The sequence below is a fragment of the Zingiber officinale genome, chromosome 11A (genome assembly GCF_018446385.1).
Source record: "Zingiber officinale cultivar Zhangliang chromosome 11A, Zo_v1.1, whole genome shotgun sequence".
Lineage (NCBI taxonomy): Eukaryota > Viridiplantae > Streptophyta > Magnoliopsida > Zingiberales > Zingiberaceae > Zingiber > Zingiber officinale.
The window spans coordinates 12,435,398-12,450,076 of record NC_056006.1 but is presented as its reverse complement, the minus strand read 5'-3'; the positions used below and the strand labels follow the sequence as shown (position 1 = coordinate 12,450,076).

At 39.2% G+C, this 14,679-nt stretch overlaps 1 protein-coding gene across 1 annotated transcript; it reads left to right on the top strand.

Annotated features, from left to right (window-relative positions):
• Positions 1 to 12,355: 12,355 nt before the first annotated feature.
• Positions 12,356 to 12,935, top strand: LOC122032554. Its single transcript, XM_042591864.1, has one exon. It carries the CDS (start codon positions 12,381 to 12,383, stop codon positions 12,816 to 12,818), a length of 438 nt encoding a protein of 145 aa, XP_042447798.1. The 5' UTR covers positions 12,356 to 12,380; the 3' UTR covers positions 12,819 to 12,935.
• The last annotated feature ends 1,744 nt before the right edge of the window (positions 12,936 to 14,679 follow it).

Genomic DNA, 14,679 nt, shown 5'->3' with positions numbered 1-14,679 from the left:
AATGGGGTCCTAAATAGAGGGAACTTAAAAAAATTCTAAGTAAGTGAATTTTCAAACAGAACTTTCCAGAAAAAAAATATTCCTACCAATGAATTTTTTAAAAAAATGTTTGATTAAACTTTCAAAGCATTATTTAATTCTAATTTTTAAATGCTTTTTCAGAAAGTTAATTAAACTTTTCATTTCAATATTTCAGCTTCCAGGTCGTGGCGAGGCACTATGCCTTCTTGGTTATTGGAGCAACAACCACTTCCTTGACAAAGCTTTATAAAGAAATTTACTGTTTAATTTTCTTCTCTGAAAGCGCTAAGTCTAATATTTCAACTAAGATCAAATATTATGATTTTTAAATTTCCATTTTAACTTCTCATAAGTTCTTAATTCACAGATTTTTAGAATTATCGCAAAAAATATTGAGCATGCAAAAAATTGTACATTTTCTATTGTTAGTTTGTCAAAATCTTTTAATTGACAAATTGTGTCTTTTAACTCAATATTCTTTAATAGTTTTTCAGTTTTTAATTCAACATATTCTTTCGACGAAATAATCTGTAATTTACGAAAATCTTTCGGCAATATTTCAATTGAATCAATTAATTTGCCAAGAGGTAGAGACCATACCTGACTTACCTTGTCGGCGGTAGATTCTCCCCCTGTTACGTTGTTTTCGTCTTCTGATGTTTCTCCCCCTTTATCGATGCTCATTTGTGATGAGCATTCTAGGTTTTCAAGTTGGAGTTCGGTTACTGGTTCTGTCTCGGCACTTACCTCAGTTTCGGACTCTTTTGATGTCGGATCAGTGTCCATTGTGGAGACGGATTCAACTTCAATTTGTCCGTGCATTTGTCATAAACTCGTCACGTTGCTTCTCGTTCCAAAGGTATTTCTCGAGCTCTTCTCCGTTTGCTTTCTTTGGTGCTTCATAACCAGATTTCATTATTAAATAAATAGAAAAATCAGAGTTAAGGTATACCTCCATCTTTTGCTTCCATGAAGCAAACTCCCCCTCGAATGCAGGTGGGTATTCACTATCTCCGGTCATCGTTTTGATCGTTGTGCGTCAGTCGACGATTAGTCCTTCTGAGCGGTCTGGCTCTGATACCACTTGTTGGTGCAGCGGAGACCGGCAAGAGGGGGGTGAATTGCTGAAATAAAAAATGAAACTACCCTCCTCGGATTTCAACTCAGAAAAGTAATAGTAAAATAATAACAATTAAATCAACAGAAATAAAAAGAAACTCAGCAATTAACCTGGTTACAACCAAGGAGGTTGTTAATCCAGGGCGATGAAAAAGCGCACTAGAAGAATCTCCTTTGTTGAAGGCGGAGAAGCCTTTTACACACTAACGGCTCAGAACTATTGCTAGGAATTAAGTACAGAGTTGAATGTAGAAGTTGTTCTTTAATTCCTAGCTCTAGGGGCCTTTATATAGCTCCTGGAAAGTCTATCCCGAGGGTCCAAGGCGCCTCCAACAAGGTTCAAGGCGCCTCCAGCTCGGTCAGCGGATAAAACTTTATCCGTAGCATAAACGGTCAAATTTGACCTGTTGAAGGCGCCTTCAACAGGGCCTCCAAGCCTGCTGGTGGCGCCTCCAAGCTGGCAGCACAGTTTCCAGCTTGGTTTTTCCAGCTTCCAACGCTCCATTCTTTTGGGTGATTGCGGCCAACCGGAATAGGGCTCACCCGAACCCAATTCCCGGCCTTTTCCTCGAGCAGCCTTCCGTCCCGGCTTCACGTCCCTCGAACGTCGCGCATGCTCTTCACGCCCACCGGAGTACTCTTCCGCAGCTCTCTCGTCCTTCGGATGCACCGAGCCCGTCGGCTCCCTTCCCGTGTCGTCCTTCTCGTTAGCTGCGTCTTCCGCCCGACTTCCTATGTTCCTAAGCTCCTGCACACTCAGACACAGGGATCAAACACCGCAGGACCTAACCAACTTGGTTGATCACATCAAAACTACCATGGGGTCCAACACATGTATGGATTTTTAAGTTTTCTACTTGAATTTTCAAATTTTGAATTTCTAACTTCAAATTTTCATTTTCTAGTTTTGATTTGTCTAACATTTCTAACTGACAAGATTCAACTAATATTCCTTTTAAATTTTTAATATCTTTTTCTAACTTGCAACAGTCTTTAGTTAGTAATTTAATAAATTTAAAAAGTTTGTCGGGAGGAAGTGAACGTACCTGACTTACCTTGATTTCGTTGTCCGTGTCTCCCCTTGAACTGCTGCTTTCTTCCGACGAAGCTCCCCCTTTATCGATGCTTTCGATGCTCATCTCGGAGGAACTTGAATCGCAGTTGTCGTCTTGATGACTCGCCATCAGTGCGAGTCCGGAGAATGCTTCGACTTCCGATTCGGACGATGTATTGTCCCATGTCACTTTTAGGGCCTTGCGCTTTTGAACAGCCTTTTTACCTTTATCTTTATCCTTGTTCTTTAGCTTGGGGCAATTGTCCTTGACGTGCCCTTATTCGTCGCAATGGTAGCAGCGGATCGTTCTTTTCTTTCTACCCTGTGGATAGTTAGTTTTTCTAGAATTGTATAGCTTCTTAAATCGTCTTACCATTATTACCATTTCCTCGTCGTCGAGAGAAGATTCTGACTCAGGTTCGTCTCTCAAAGCTTTGAGGGCGATGTTATTCTTAGGCTCCTTCATTCCTGCACATCTTGACTCATGCACTTCAAATGTTTAAAAGAATTCGTCTAATGAAATTTTTTCTAGATCTTTCGAAATGTAAAAGGCATCTACTAGTAATGCCCATTTTGAGTTTCTAGGAAAGGAATTTAAAGCGTACCTGAGCGAATCTCGGTTACTTACCTCTTCTCCGAGATTCAAAAGTCCGGTGATGAGCTCCTGTATCCTCGAGTGTAGATGTGCAATTGTTTCACCTTCTTCAAGACAGAGGTTGGTGAGCTGGTTGCGAAGTAAGTCCCGTCTCGCAAGCTTGGCATCGGATGTTCCTTCATGTAGTTCAAGGAACTTCTCCCAAAGCTCCTTTGCCAAGTTGTAGGTGCCGACACGGTTGACTTCTTGTGGCGGAAGTACGCTTAGCAGATGGAATTATGCTTTCTTGTTTGCCACGTACTCGGCCTGCTCTTTCTTTGTCCATTGATTTTTTGCTTTACCCTCGGGAGCTTCAAAACTAAGTTCCATTGTTAGTAATAAATCGAAATCGGTACCAAAAAATACCTCCATGTGCTTCTTCCAGCTTGCAAAGTCCCCCTCGAATTTTGGCGGGTGGATGTTAGATCCGGCCATCTCGTTGCTTCGTTTGGAGGTTAGTCCTCCTGAAACGTCTCGACTCTGATACCACTTGTAGGATCGTTGCGACCGGCTAGAATGGGGGTTGGATAGCCTGCAAAAATAAGACAACCTTTTCTCGAACTCTCATAGAACACTTGTATAAAATTGAAGCAGTAAATAAAAAGCAGAAAGAAAGAGGCAGAAGGTTTTTACTTGGTTACAACCAAAGAGGTTGTTAATCCAAGGAATGTAGCACTAGTATCTCCTTCAGGCGGAGAAGCCTCTTACAGTAATGAAAGCGTAAAATAGAGAAGCTAATCTAGAACAATAGCGTACAAGTGTTGGAAATGGAATGCACTGAGTTGATGAAAAGCTTCTGGACCAAGGTATAGCCTTGGTCGGGGCGCCTGGAAGGGGTTCCGGGCGCCCTAGGGGGATAAAACTTTATCCCCAACGTTCAGATCGCGTTTGATGCGATCTAGTCAACAAACCAAGTCCGGGTGCCCGGAAGGGTTCCGGGCGCCCCGGGCTGCTCCAGGCGCCCCGGACTGCTCCGGGCAACCCGGAGCCTAAAGTCAACCGATGTTGACTTTTTCATCCGGGGACCACTACTCCGGTTCAGTTCGTCTCGGTCCGGGTCTTCTACTCCGGATCCGTTGGCTTGGGTGATCTCTGCCATCCGGAAAAGGGCTCACCCAAACCCAACTTCCGTTCTTCCCGAGCGGGCTTCTCTCCGACTTCTCGTCCCTCGGAATCGCCGCGTGCTCCCTTCTCGTCCGCCGGCGTACTCATCCGCAGTCTTCGTCCCTCAGACGCACTGCGTGCCATCCTTCTCGCTAGTTGCGTCTCTTGCTCCCCGAGCAATCTTCCGCTCCGGCTTTCGTCCCTCGGAACCACCGCAAGCTTCCTTCTCGTCCATCGATGTACTTTTCCGCAGCGCCTCGTCTCTCGGACGCACCGCGTGCCATCCTTCTCGCTGGCTGCGTCTTCCGCTTGACTACCTGTGCTACTAAGCTCCTGCACACTTAGACACTAGGTTAGAAACAAACATGACCTAACTTAACTTGTTGATTACACCAAAACAACTTTGGGGTTCCAACACATGCAATTTGAATAACACTCTAATTATCACAATATAACGGAGTAAGTTGATGAAAAGAGATACTCATATCCACAAGCAACCAACGTAACCAAACTATCTTACAAGTAGTTAAGGTGATGGCACGATACTCAGCTTCTGTAGAAGATCTAAAAATAACATCTTGTTTCTTACTCTTCCAAAAAATGACGGAATCATCGAGAAAAATGAAAAAGCCAATGGTAGATTTGTAATTCATAGGATCACCGACCCAATTAGCATTAGAGTATGCATGCAGCTCCATAGATGAAGTATAAGAAAATAAAAGACTTCTAAATTGAGTGCCCCAAAGATACCTGAGAATACAAAGAACAGCAGTCCAATGAACTATAGTTGGTGTAGCGACAAATTGACAAACCACATGAACAGCATACATAATATCTAAACGAGTCACGGTGAGATAAACCAAGCTTCCAATAATAGTTTTGTACAAACTAGGATCCAGCAAAGGTGAGTCATCAGATGGAGAATATCGAGGATTAGTCTCAATAGGAGTATCAATGACTCTATTATCAGTAAGACGAGCATTCTCAAACAGATCAGACATATACTTTGACTGAGATAAAAGATAACCTTTCAAGGAATAAGCAACCTCAATACCTAGAAAGTAGCGTAGTATACCCAAGTCTTTCATAGCAAAATAATCAGTCAACTCAGACTTCAAGGAATTAATTACATCAGAATCATCACCAGTAATAATCATATCATCAACATATAATAATAAAAGAATATGACCTACACTCATACATCTAACAAACAATGCTGAATCATGATTCCTAAGATGAAAATCAAGCAAAGTAATCACTGTAGAGAACTCTTAACCCAAGAACGAGATGCTTGTTTAGACTATAAAGTGTTTTACGAAGCTTACAAATTCACCAGGTTGGTGTGAAATACCATGAGGAGATGTCATATAAACTTCTTCATAAAGATCACTAATTAGAAATGCATTCTTGATATCCATCTGAGATATTCTTCATTGATAAATAGAAGCAACAGTAATATGAGTATGAATAGTCATTATTTTTGCAATAGGAGCAAATGTTTCCTTATAATCCATGTCATACTCCTGAGAATAACTTTTAGTAATAAGACGGGTTTTGTATCATTTGATAAATCCATCAGATTTAGTTTTGATCTTATATACCCAACGAGAACCAATAGTGTGTTTTTCTAGTGGCAACGATACCAAATCTCATATATGAGTCTGATGCAAAATAGTTAGTTCCTTAGCCATAGTACTCTGTCAAAGTGGGTTATGAACAACTTCTCTATAAGATACAGGCTCAAAAAGACAATAAACAGATATAATAAATGAAGCAAAAAAAATGAGAATAATAAGAGTAAGCAAAATTTGGTAGTTTAATAGACTTACGAACATGGGTGGATTGACGACAGGGACAGAAGGATCATCCGCAACCTTAGTGTTAGAGTGTATACTAAAAGCCTAGCTTTTGGTATAAACATTTATCTAGAAATAAGAATCACATTGGTCAAATGTCTACATTTGTGATAAATGTAGTTGTTCAATTAATTTATATTGTAGATAACATGGTGTGTGGTGTCACACACAGAGGATCATGTTATCAGTACCTTATAAATTATAAACAGTAGCTCACGACCAAAATGGAAAGGAACAAACCATTAGAAGGTCGTAGTGTAATTAGGTATCAGTTTATCTTGATTGTATAATTACACTAGTACACTTAGAGTGTATTGAGTAGGACCATTTGAGGTCGTTTCTTTTATACTGATTTTATAAAGAAACAAAGACCTCGGTTATTATGGAAGTGTGTGCTCTTAATCCTAATATAATAACAAGCACATATATTTGATATTTATTTCTTTAATTTATCAATGGGTGAGATTTAGTTCGATAAATCAATAAGCCCGATAAGTTGGGAAATGATATCACTTATAGTGTGTGTTGTTGATTATAGAAGGAAACTGTGTCCTAGTGATCTAGGTTGATAATGTCCCCAAGAGGAGCTCATAAGGATTGTCATGTTAAACCCTGCAGGTGGACTTAGTCCGACATGACGATAAGGTTGAGTGGTACTACTCTTGGACTAAGATATTAATTAAGTGAGTTGTCAGTAACTCATTTAATTAGTGGACATTCGACATCTTAAACACAGGGAGACTAACACACTCATAATAAGAAGGAGCCCAAAATGTAATTTGGGATTGATGCGGTAGTTCAATAATAGTTCTCTAGTTGAATGAATTATTATTGATAAAATTAAGTTGTGTGTTCGGGGCGAACACGGGATGCTTAATTTTATCGGGAGACCAAAACCAATTCCTCCTCTCGGTCCCTATCGTAGCCTCTAGTATATAGAGATTTATACCCACCGCATATCCACCTTCTTACCCATCCAATGGGGTCGGCCAAGCTAGCTTGGAACCCAAGCTAGGGCCGGCCAAGATCAAGTGGATGAGCCAAGAAGGTGGCCGGCCAAAGCTTGGGTCCCAAGCTTAGGTGGCCGGCCACTAGAATATTAAAAAGGATTTTTATTAAAATTATTTCTTATGTGGATATCATGTTTTAAAAGAAAGTTTAAAAATTAAATCTTTTATAACTTTCTACAAAAGATTAAGAGAAGAGATTAATCTCTTTCCTTATTTGTAGTTTAAAAGGATGGTTTTAATTTTGGTAAATTATTTGTAAATCATCTACATGTTTAAAAGAGAGTTTAAAATTTGAAATCTTTCCTTATTTGTTGATTAAAAGGTGGATTTTAAATTTTAAGAAAACTTTCCTTTTTAACCATGTTCATGATTTAAAAGAGAGTTTAAAATTAAATATTCTCTTTTATAAGTTTCTACAAAAGATTAAGAAAAGATTTGATATCTTTCCTTATTTGTAGATTAAAAGAGATTTTAATTTTTAGAGATAATTTTCTTTTATCCACATGTTTAAAGAAAATTTTTAATTTATAAAATTTCCTTTTTATTAACCAATCATGAAGGGATAAAATTATTGGAGAAATTTTTATAAATTTCTAGAAACAAATTAGGAAGTTTTAATTTTTGTTTTAATTAAAACTTTCCTTGATTTGTGGAGTGGAGGTGGCCGAATAAGTTGTAAAAAGAAAATTAATTTTAATTAATTAATTTTTCTTTTCATGGCAAAAGAATTAAGGAAGTTTTAATTAAATTTCCTTATTTGCCAAGACCAAGGATTATAAAAGAGGGGGTAGAGGAGGCTTCAAGGCTAATGACTCTATTCTATTTTCTCCCTCTTTTCCTTGGTGGTGTGGCCGGCCCTTCCTTCTTCTCTTCTTCTTCTCTTTGTGGCCGAACCTCTTCATCCTCATGGAGTTTTAATTGGTGGCCGGATCTAGCTTGAGGAAGAAGGAGAGAAAAGCTTATATCCCTAGGAGCTTGGTTGGTGGAAAAGATCTTCATCTTTTGGAAGCTTTGTGCTTGGCCGAAATTTGAAGAAAGGAGAAGGTGCTTTGGTGGTTTCTCATCTCGGAAGATCGTTGCCCACACAACGTCCGAGGTTAGAAGAGGAATACGGTAGAAGATCAAGAGGTCTTTCTAAAAGGTATAACTAGTAATTTTTCTTTCCGCATCATACTAGTTATTTTTGGAAATAATACCAAATACAAGAGGCATGTGATTCTAGTATTTCGAATATGTTTTTCGATGTTGTGTTCTTTTTTTTTGTTTTTTTTTTCCCTTGTGATTTGATTGTTCTTTTCGGTTAACCTAAAGTTATTTTAGGAAATTAAATATTAGCTTTCCATAAAAGGTTTTGTCTAGTCGGTGGTGGTTGCTCCCATATCCAAGAAGGCCATGTGCCTCGCCACGTCAGTACTGGGAACCAATTATGGAAATTAATATTTAATGGAATTAATAACTTAAGGTGATTTGGGTCGAACGTGTTAAGTTCCGCAGGAGACCCAAGTCAAAACCTAAAAGAACGAATAGATTAAGTTTTGGATCAAACGTGTTAAGTTCTGCAGGCGATCCAAAATTTAATTTAAAAGAACACATGGTAGCTAGGAAAAGGTTCAGGCCTTTGTACAAAATTTTGTACAGTGGAACCTCTAGGTTTTCCGAGTAGCAACCAACACTTAGGAGATGATTGGGTAGTGGTAGAAGGAGGAGCATATGAAGCGGATATCTCAAGAACCAATGTATCAAATTCAGTTGAGTTACTAGTAGGAGTTATAGGTGAAGCTTCCTTAATATCAGTATTGAAAGGATCAGTGCAAAGCATATATGACTTTATCATATTATGTGAATTAGCCAAAATAGAAAAGAATAGAATATGCTCAAGAAACACAACATAACGAGAGACATAATTTTGAATAACGGGGGCAAAGCAACGATATCCTTTTTGACTAACATTATAATCTAAAAAAGATACAAAGAGTAAACCGATAGGTAACTTATTATGCTCGACATGTGGATCAAGGATGAACCAAGTACATCCAAAAACATGCAAAGAGGAATAGACAAGAACATGCCCATACAATTTTTCAAAAGGTGACAAGCCTAAATTATGTAAGGTTAAAATTCTATAATCACGTGAGCAGTGATACTAGGAACACTGGTAAACAATAAAAATGAACGGGTTGTTTCAACAAGATGTCTATGTTTCTGTTCAGCCACATTATTCTGTTCAGGAGTATCTATATACGAGATTTAATGAATAGTACTATCAGAAGCAAGTAAATGTGAAAAATGATTCGAAGTGTATTCACCCCCCCCCTCCCATATCACAACGAAAATACTTTATGATACTAGAATGTTAAGTTTTCACAAGAGTTATGAAGTTGTTAAAAATAGTAAAATAATAAGACCTGTGTTTAATAAGATTGGCCCAAGAATTATGAGTGAAATTATCAATAAATAAAACATAATACTTTGAACCCCCCCCCCCCTTTGTAGGAATAAGAGAGGGTCCCCACATATTAGAATGGATAAGATTAAATGGAAAATGGAGCAAAAAAAAAAGAGTTTAGAAAATGGTAAGGCAAACAATATGGCCAATTTACAACCACTACAATTAGAAATATCAGAACTTTTTAAAGGTTCTAATACTCCTATAGAAGCTAAAAATTACAAATGAAACATTGAAATATGACCTGAACGAGAGTAGCATAAATAAAAATCAGAAGAAGAACGACTCGGATGAAAAGATGATAAATCAACACTCGAAGCTACAACTTCTAGTACTTTGAGTTGATCTAAAACATAGAGTTCTCCTTGCTTACAGTCTGTCCTAATTAGGCTTTGAGATTGTGGGTCCTAAATATAATAATTGAATGAAAAAAAAGAGACTAGGTATCTAGACTCACACAATTGACTAATAGAAATACGATTTAAAGTAAGACTTGGAATATAATAAATATCAGTAAGAGATAAACAAGATGTAATAATTGAACCAACACCTAAAAGCTGGAGATTGAACCGTGGGTACCTAGGTAACAATATGAATATCCTACCATGATACCATACTCCCAAAACTAAATTTATCTGATAAATGAACTAGGAGAGAAGGATCTACCTCCCAACTTAAGTGAAACAATAGTAAATATCACTTGACAATTGAAATGCAAATACATAAAATAAATTAGCTAATCAAATTTAGTGAAATGGTCAAGTTGGCCTAACTAAGTGAATCTTGGACTGGGTGGATTAGGTGAGCTGATCTAATTAATTAGAGTTTACTGAGTCTAAGAATGACAAGAAGATAGCTCGAGATAGAGGTGGTAAAAAGGATGATTAGACCAACCATGTGGTAATCCTAGTATCCCTATCAACCTGTCTTTAGGTCAATATGAAGGAGGTAAATTACAAGTGACTACTAGCTATTAATGTAGGTTGCCAAAACATGGGGAAGGTATGCTAGGATGTATCGAGTTTTGACCCGAAGACCTCATGTAACAACACCCCATGTCTCAACCACCGTACCATTCCGAGAGAACTCGATTAGACCAACCATGTTTCATGACCAATTAGCCCATTTACATGTTGGGTTGGTCCAACAATAGAGTAAAAAGATGAGGTCGTTATCTTAGTGAATCCTCCCGAACAGTCTCATACTTTCTAGAAGAGATAAATCATAGGGGATATTTGCACTATCATAACGGCCCTTTGCATGGGGAAATCAGGCACCCAGTGAAATATTTTGCACTCATTGAAAATTGACTCTAAAATATATTAGAGCAACCACCTATACAAATATCAACTGTGTAAACCCATAAGGATTGAGTTGGCCCAAACATGAACCATCATAGATCATGTCCAACATGGTTCATAGACCTAAGAATATTAGATTTATGAACCGTCGCAACAAGATGTCTCAATTTTTTCTGATGATTAATAAAAAATTTTTATAAGATTGAACCGATCATCCCAAAATTAATCGGCACAAACTGAATATATGATACCTATAAAAAAAACAGGTGTAAGTTATCTAAAATCATAGCCCAAATTATGTGAAAAATAAGAACAGGTCCGAAAAGCTCCCTCTTTTTGTTTATTTATACCAAAAGCAAAACAACCTAATGAAAATTTTTCTTCTTAAGCGAAACTGAAATGCACCTTCGATCCCTTCCATGTAGTTTTCAGCTGCACTTGCGGGCATCATAAACCTCAAAGCATGTGAAGGCACAACAAAAAGGAAGGCATTTCACTAAAGGCCATCCAAGTTTCTAAACTTTTTAAAAGGTGTATTATACTTTCATTTATTTAAAATTATAAAATTCTAAAAAAAAATGATCTAACTTTAACTTATTTCTCATTTTATCATTTTCATCTCTCACTGTAGCATTACATTCAGAGAATATTATTATAGTATGATATTTTAAAGAATAACATATTATATTTCAAAAATTAATACCACAATGATGTTAATTTTAGGATTTATACAACATCAAAATGATATTGACTTTACTATGATATTGAATTTTGAAAATTAGTACCACAGTATTATTCTTTGAAATTTAGCATCACAATGATGATGTTCTTGGAATGAAATAATACAGTAATTTATAAGAGGAGTAAAATGAAAAAAAAAGTGTTTTTGAAAAAATATGAAAATGCACCTTTTGAATTTCGTATCATGGTGTACACATTGTGAGCATCATTTGTATTTTTTTTTATTTTTTTTTATTTTTTAATTTTTTTAGTTCAAAGACTATAATCTAAATCATAAACTATTAACCTTAAGCTTAAAAAAATAAAGAAAAAAAAATACATTTGGTATTGACAAGATGTGCATCATGAGGTACTTAGGTTAACATATTATATATATAATTTTTCGTATCCGACAGACTTAGCCTGGTGATCGCTTGACGTCCTTAATCGGACAATCATATTTCTCAACTTAACCACATAACCACAAGATGAATTTAGTCAGACGATCCAATTGCTCGGCCTGATAGTACCAAGGACATGATCACTCGAATTGGTTGCGCGACGTCCATGGCTTGGCCACCCAACCGTGCAACAACCATGGCTAAGTGACTCGGCTGCTAGACCAAGGCGGCCACCTAGTTGCCTTAGCCAAGCAACTAGGCCTTACCTTGGCTGCGCCCTTAGCCAAGCAACTAGGCCTTGCCTTGGCAGGGCGCCACTACGATGGGGTTGCTAGGCATGTTGTTCATAGCAGAGCACTCTTTATATAATTTTTCCTTTTGAAAATATGTTTTATTGAAAAGATATTTTGGAAAATAAAATACATATTTATTATTTTAATAAATATGAAAATATATGGGGCGCCCTTTTAAAATTTCATAAAGTCAGTGTGCCTTTGTGGGAAAAATGCCGAAAAAGGAGAATCTCCTCATCATCCTCCATCTCCTTTTTCCCGACAGCATCACGGTCGCTGCGTGCTTGCCGGCACGGCAGGCGAGACAAAAAGCTTCGACTCGCCTGGTCGCGTGAAGCAGCTCTCTGATGCGTCTTTTTGTTCTATAGATAGATAGCGCGATCGAACTTTGCGGAGGGGAGCCGATCGATCGGAGGTGGAAATGGAGGGAGCCGACGATCACCGCCGCAAGCGACGGAGACGGCGGAGCGGAGATGAAGGCGCGTTGGAGGTGGCGCTGGCTGCGGCGGCGACCGCGCTCTTCCTCTCAGGACTCGGAAAGCTTCTGCCTTTGGCCCTCTCGCTGCTCGCTCCGCCGCCGTTCCTCCTGCTGCTTCTCAACCTCGTCATCGCCGCCGTAGTGGCGGCCTCCGTCTCCATTCCCCCCGATCGAAAGTGCAGGGGAAGCGAGAAGAGGAAGAATGACAGGAAGAAGCGCTGGAGCTCCGCGGAGCAGGGGAGCTTGGCGGTTTCTGTTAATGGCGATGGGTTGACGCCGGAAGAGGAAGAGGGAGGAGGAGACGCGGCGGAGGTGAACGCTCGAGCGGAGGCGTTCATAGCGGCGTTCCGGAGGCAGCTGAGGTTGGACTCAGCAAGGTGAAGGCGGGAGCGCCGTCGCCGCGAATTGGCTCTACGATGAATCGAAGCTCTGTAACCAGAGATTAATCCGCTAATTAAATCTGAAAATCCTTATTTTTAATCCATCTTCTTTCAGTTTTATAGGGACTCTATGCTTGCTTCATGCTATACATTTGTCCCATGATTACTAGCTCGGCTACGCCTGGGGCTTGAGTTGGCCCCCTTTAGATCGGTTGCTCGGAATGACTCAGTGGTCTGATTAAGAAGGGATGATGGATCGATTTCTCAAGGGATTTGAACATGTCACCACAAGTAGGTCCAACGAGGGTATGATGGTCTTTGGTTCAACGCTTTCTTATTGGGGTGGCTCTTATCCGATCAGCAGTTAATTAGATCGATAAGTGATCGGATCGTCTTTAGATCAAGCAAACTAGGGGTTGTCCATGGTCGACCTGGATGGATAAGGGTGATCATTGGAGATAAATCTAACCCCTGATAAAGATCGGTGGAATGACGACTATCCAAAATTGAATCTGGAGTTTTCTCATAACTGACGAATGAATAGGCAAACTATAATTACCTAAGAGCATCCCCAATAGGAGATATTTGGAGAAAATATTTCTCCAAATATCCCCCCATCTCCCCTTTCAAATATCCCCCCACCCCCCAATTGTAAGGGGATTGATCCTGTCTGAAAGTTGTAAGTGGAGCGCTGGGTAGGTGGAAACGGTGTTGACTGAACGAAGACTTCTAGATTGAACCGAAGATGGTGTGCTAAGCTCACTGAACATACTCAAATGAGTCAATAAAACATCAACACCCAAAAACCAAGGAAGAGATTCCGACGAAGTCCCTCTGACGCTCAAGTCAGTATTTACCCGAGCGAAAAGTAAAACAGTAGTAATAAATAGCAGGATGTGCATGTAATGTAATGTAGGATGCATGCGTAATGCAATGTATCAAGTGTGTGTGCGTACCTTGTCATCGGAGAGGACCCCTTATTTATATATCATCTCTATAACCTCCGTAATCATGAGATGACAAAAAATGTTGGGTGTCAAAAATTGTTAAACAACAGAGTATATGCATCCTGGAAGGCGTATGGCCAATCCAAGGAATCTTTCACTTTCCGTGTGCATCTTTTTTGTAACTAACACAATTAATGAGGCGGTTGAAGGAATATGCGGTCATAATATGTTGGCCGATGGGAAGCATAATCGCCTCCGAGGAAGGTTCCCTGAACCTGCATCCTTTTAGAAGAATATTCTCTGACAGACGGTTATTATTCTCTGATAAGTCGTTAGGATTCTCTGACACTGTTGTTCCTAAGCATATTTCGGCCGGGCATTAACCTGCCCGGGTGAATAATGAATGGAACCTTGAGTTTTATAAGGTTGGCCTGCGCTCTACACTGCTCTGATATACATGTGTGGTGCTACTGGAGATCTGAGTGAGATACCGCCCTATCCTTAGGGTCGCTCGAGTATATACTAGGAGTTTGGATATCTGAGTGAAGTACCACCATGTCCTTAGGGTCACTCGAGTATATGTTGGGAGTCTAGATATCTGAGTGAAGTACCGCCTTGTCCTTAGGGTCTCTAGAGTATATGTTGGGAGTCTGGATATCTGAGTGAAATTATAGAAGCGAGTCCCTTAAGCGCAAATGGCTTTATGGTCATCCTACTGTATATAGGGTTGCTCGTCTTCTAGAGAATGGAAAACTAAATCCCTAAGGATCACACCAACCTTTCGGTTGGCATCCTCACAACTGGAAACTAGTCCCTAATCATTGAAGTAATATCTCAAGCTGTTCAGATCCAGTCAAGTCATTAACTGTACCTAGGATTGGGATGCTTGTTCCTCAGGCAAGACCGATCATCCTT

What these genes read in the sequence shown, in the direction of transcription:
- LOC122032554 (XM_042591864.1), top strand. Translation starts at nt 12,381, where the DNA reads ATGGAGGGAGCCGACGATCACCGCCGCAAGCGACGGAGACGGCGGAGC.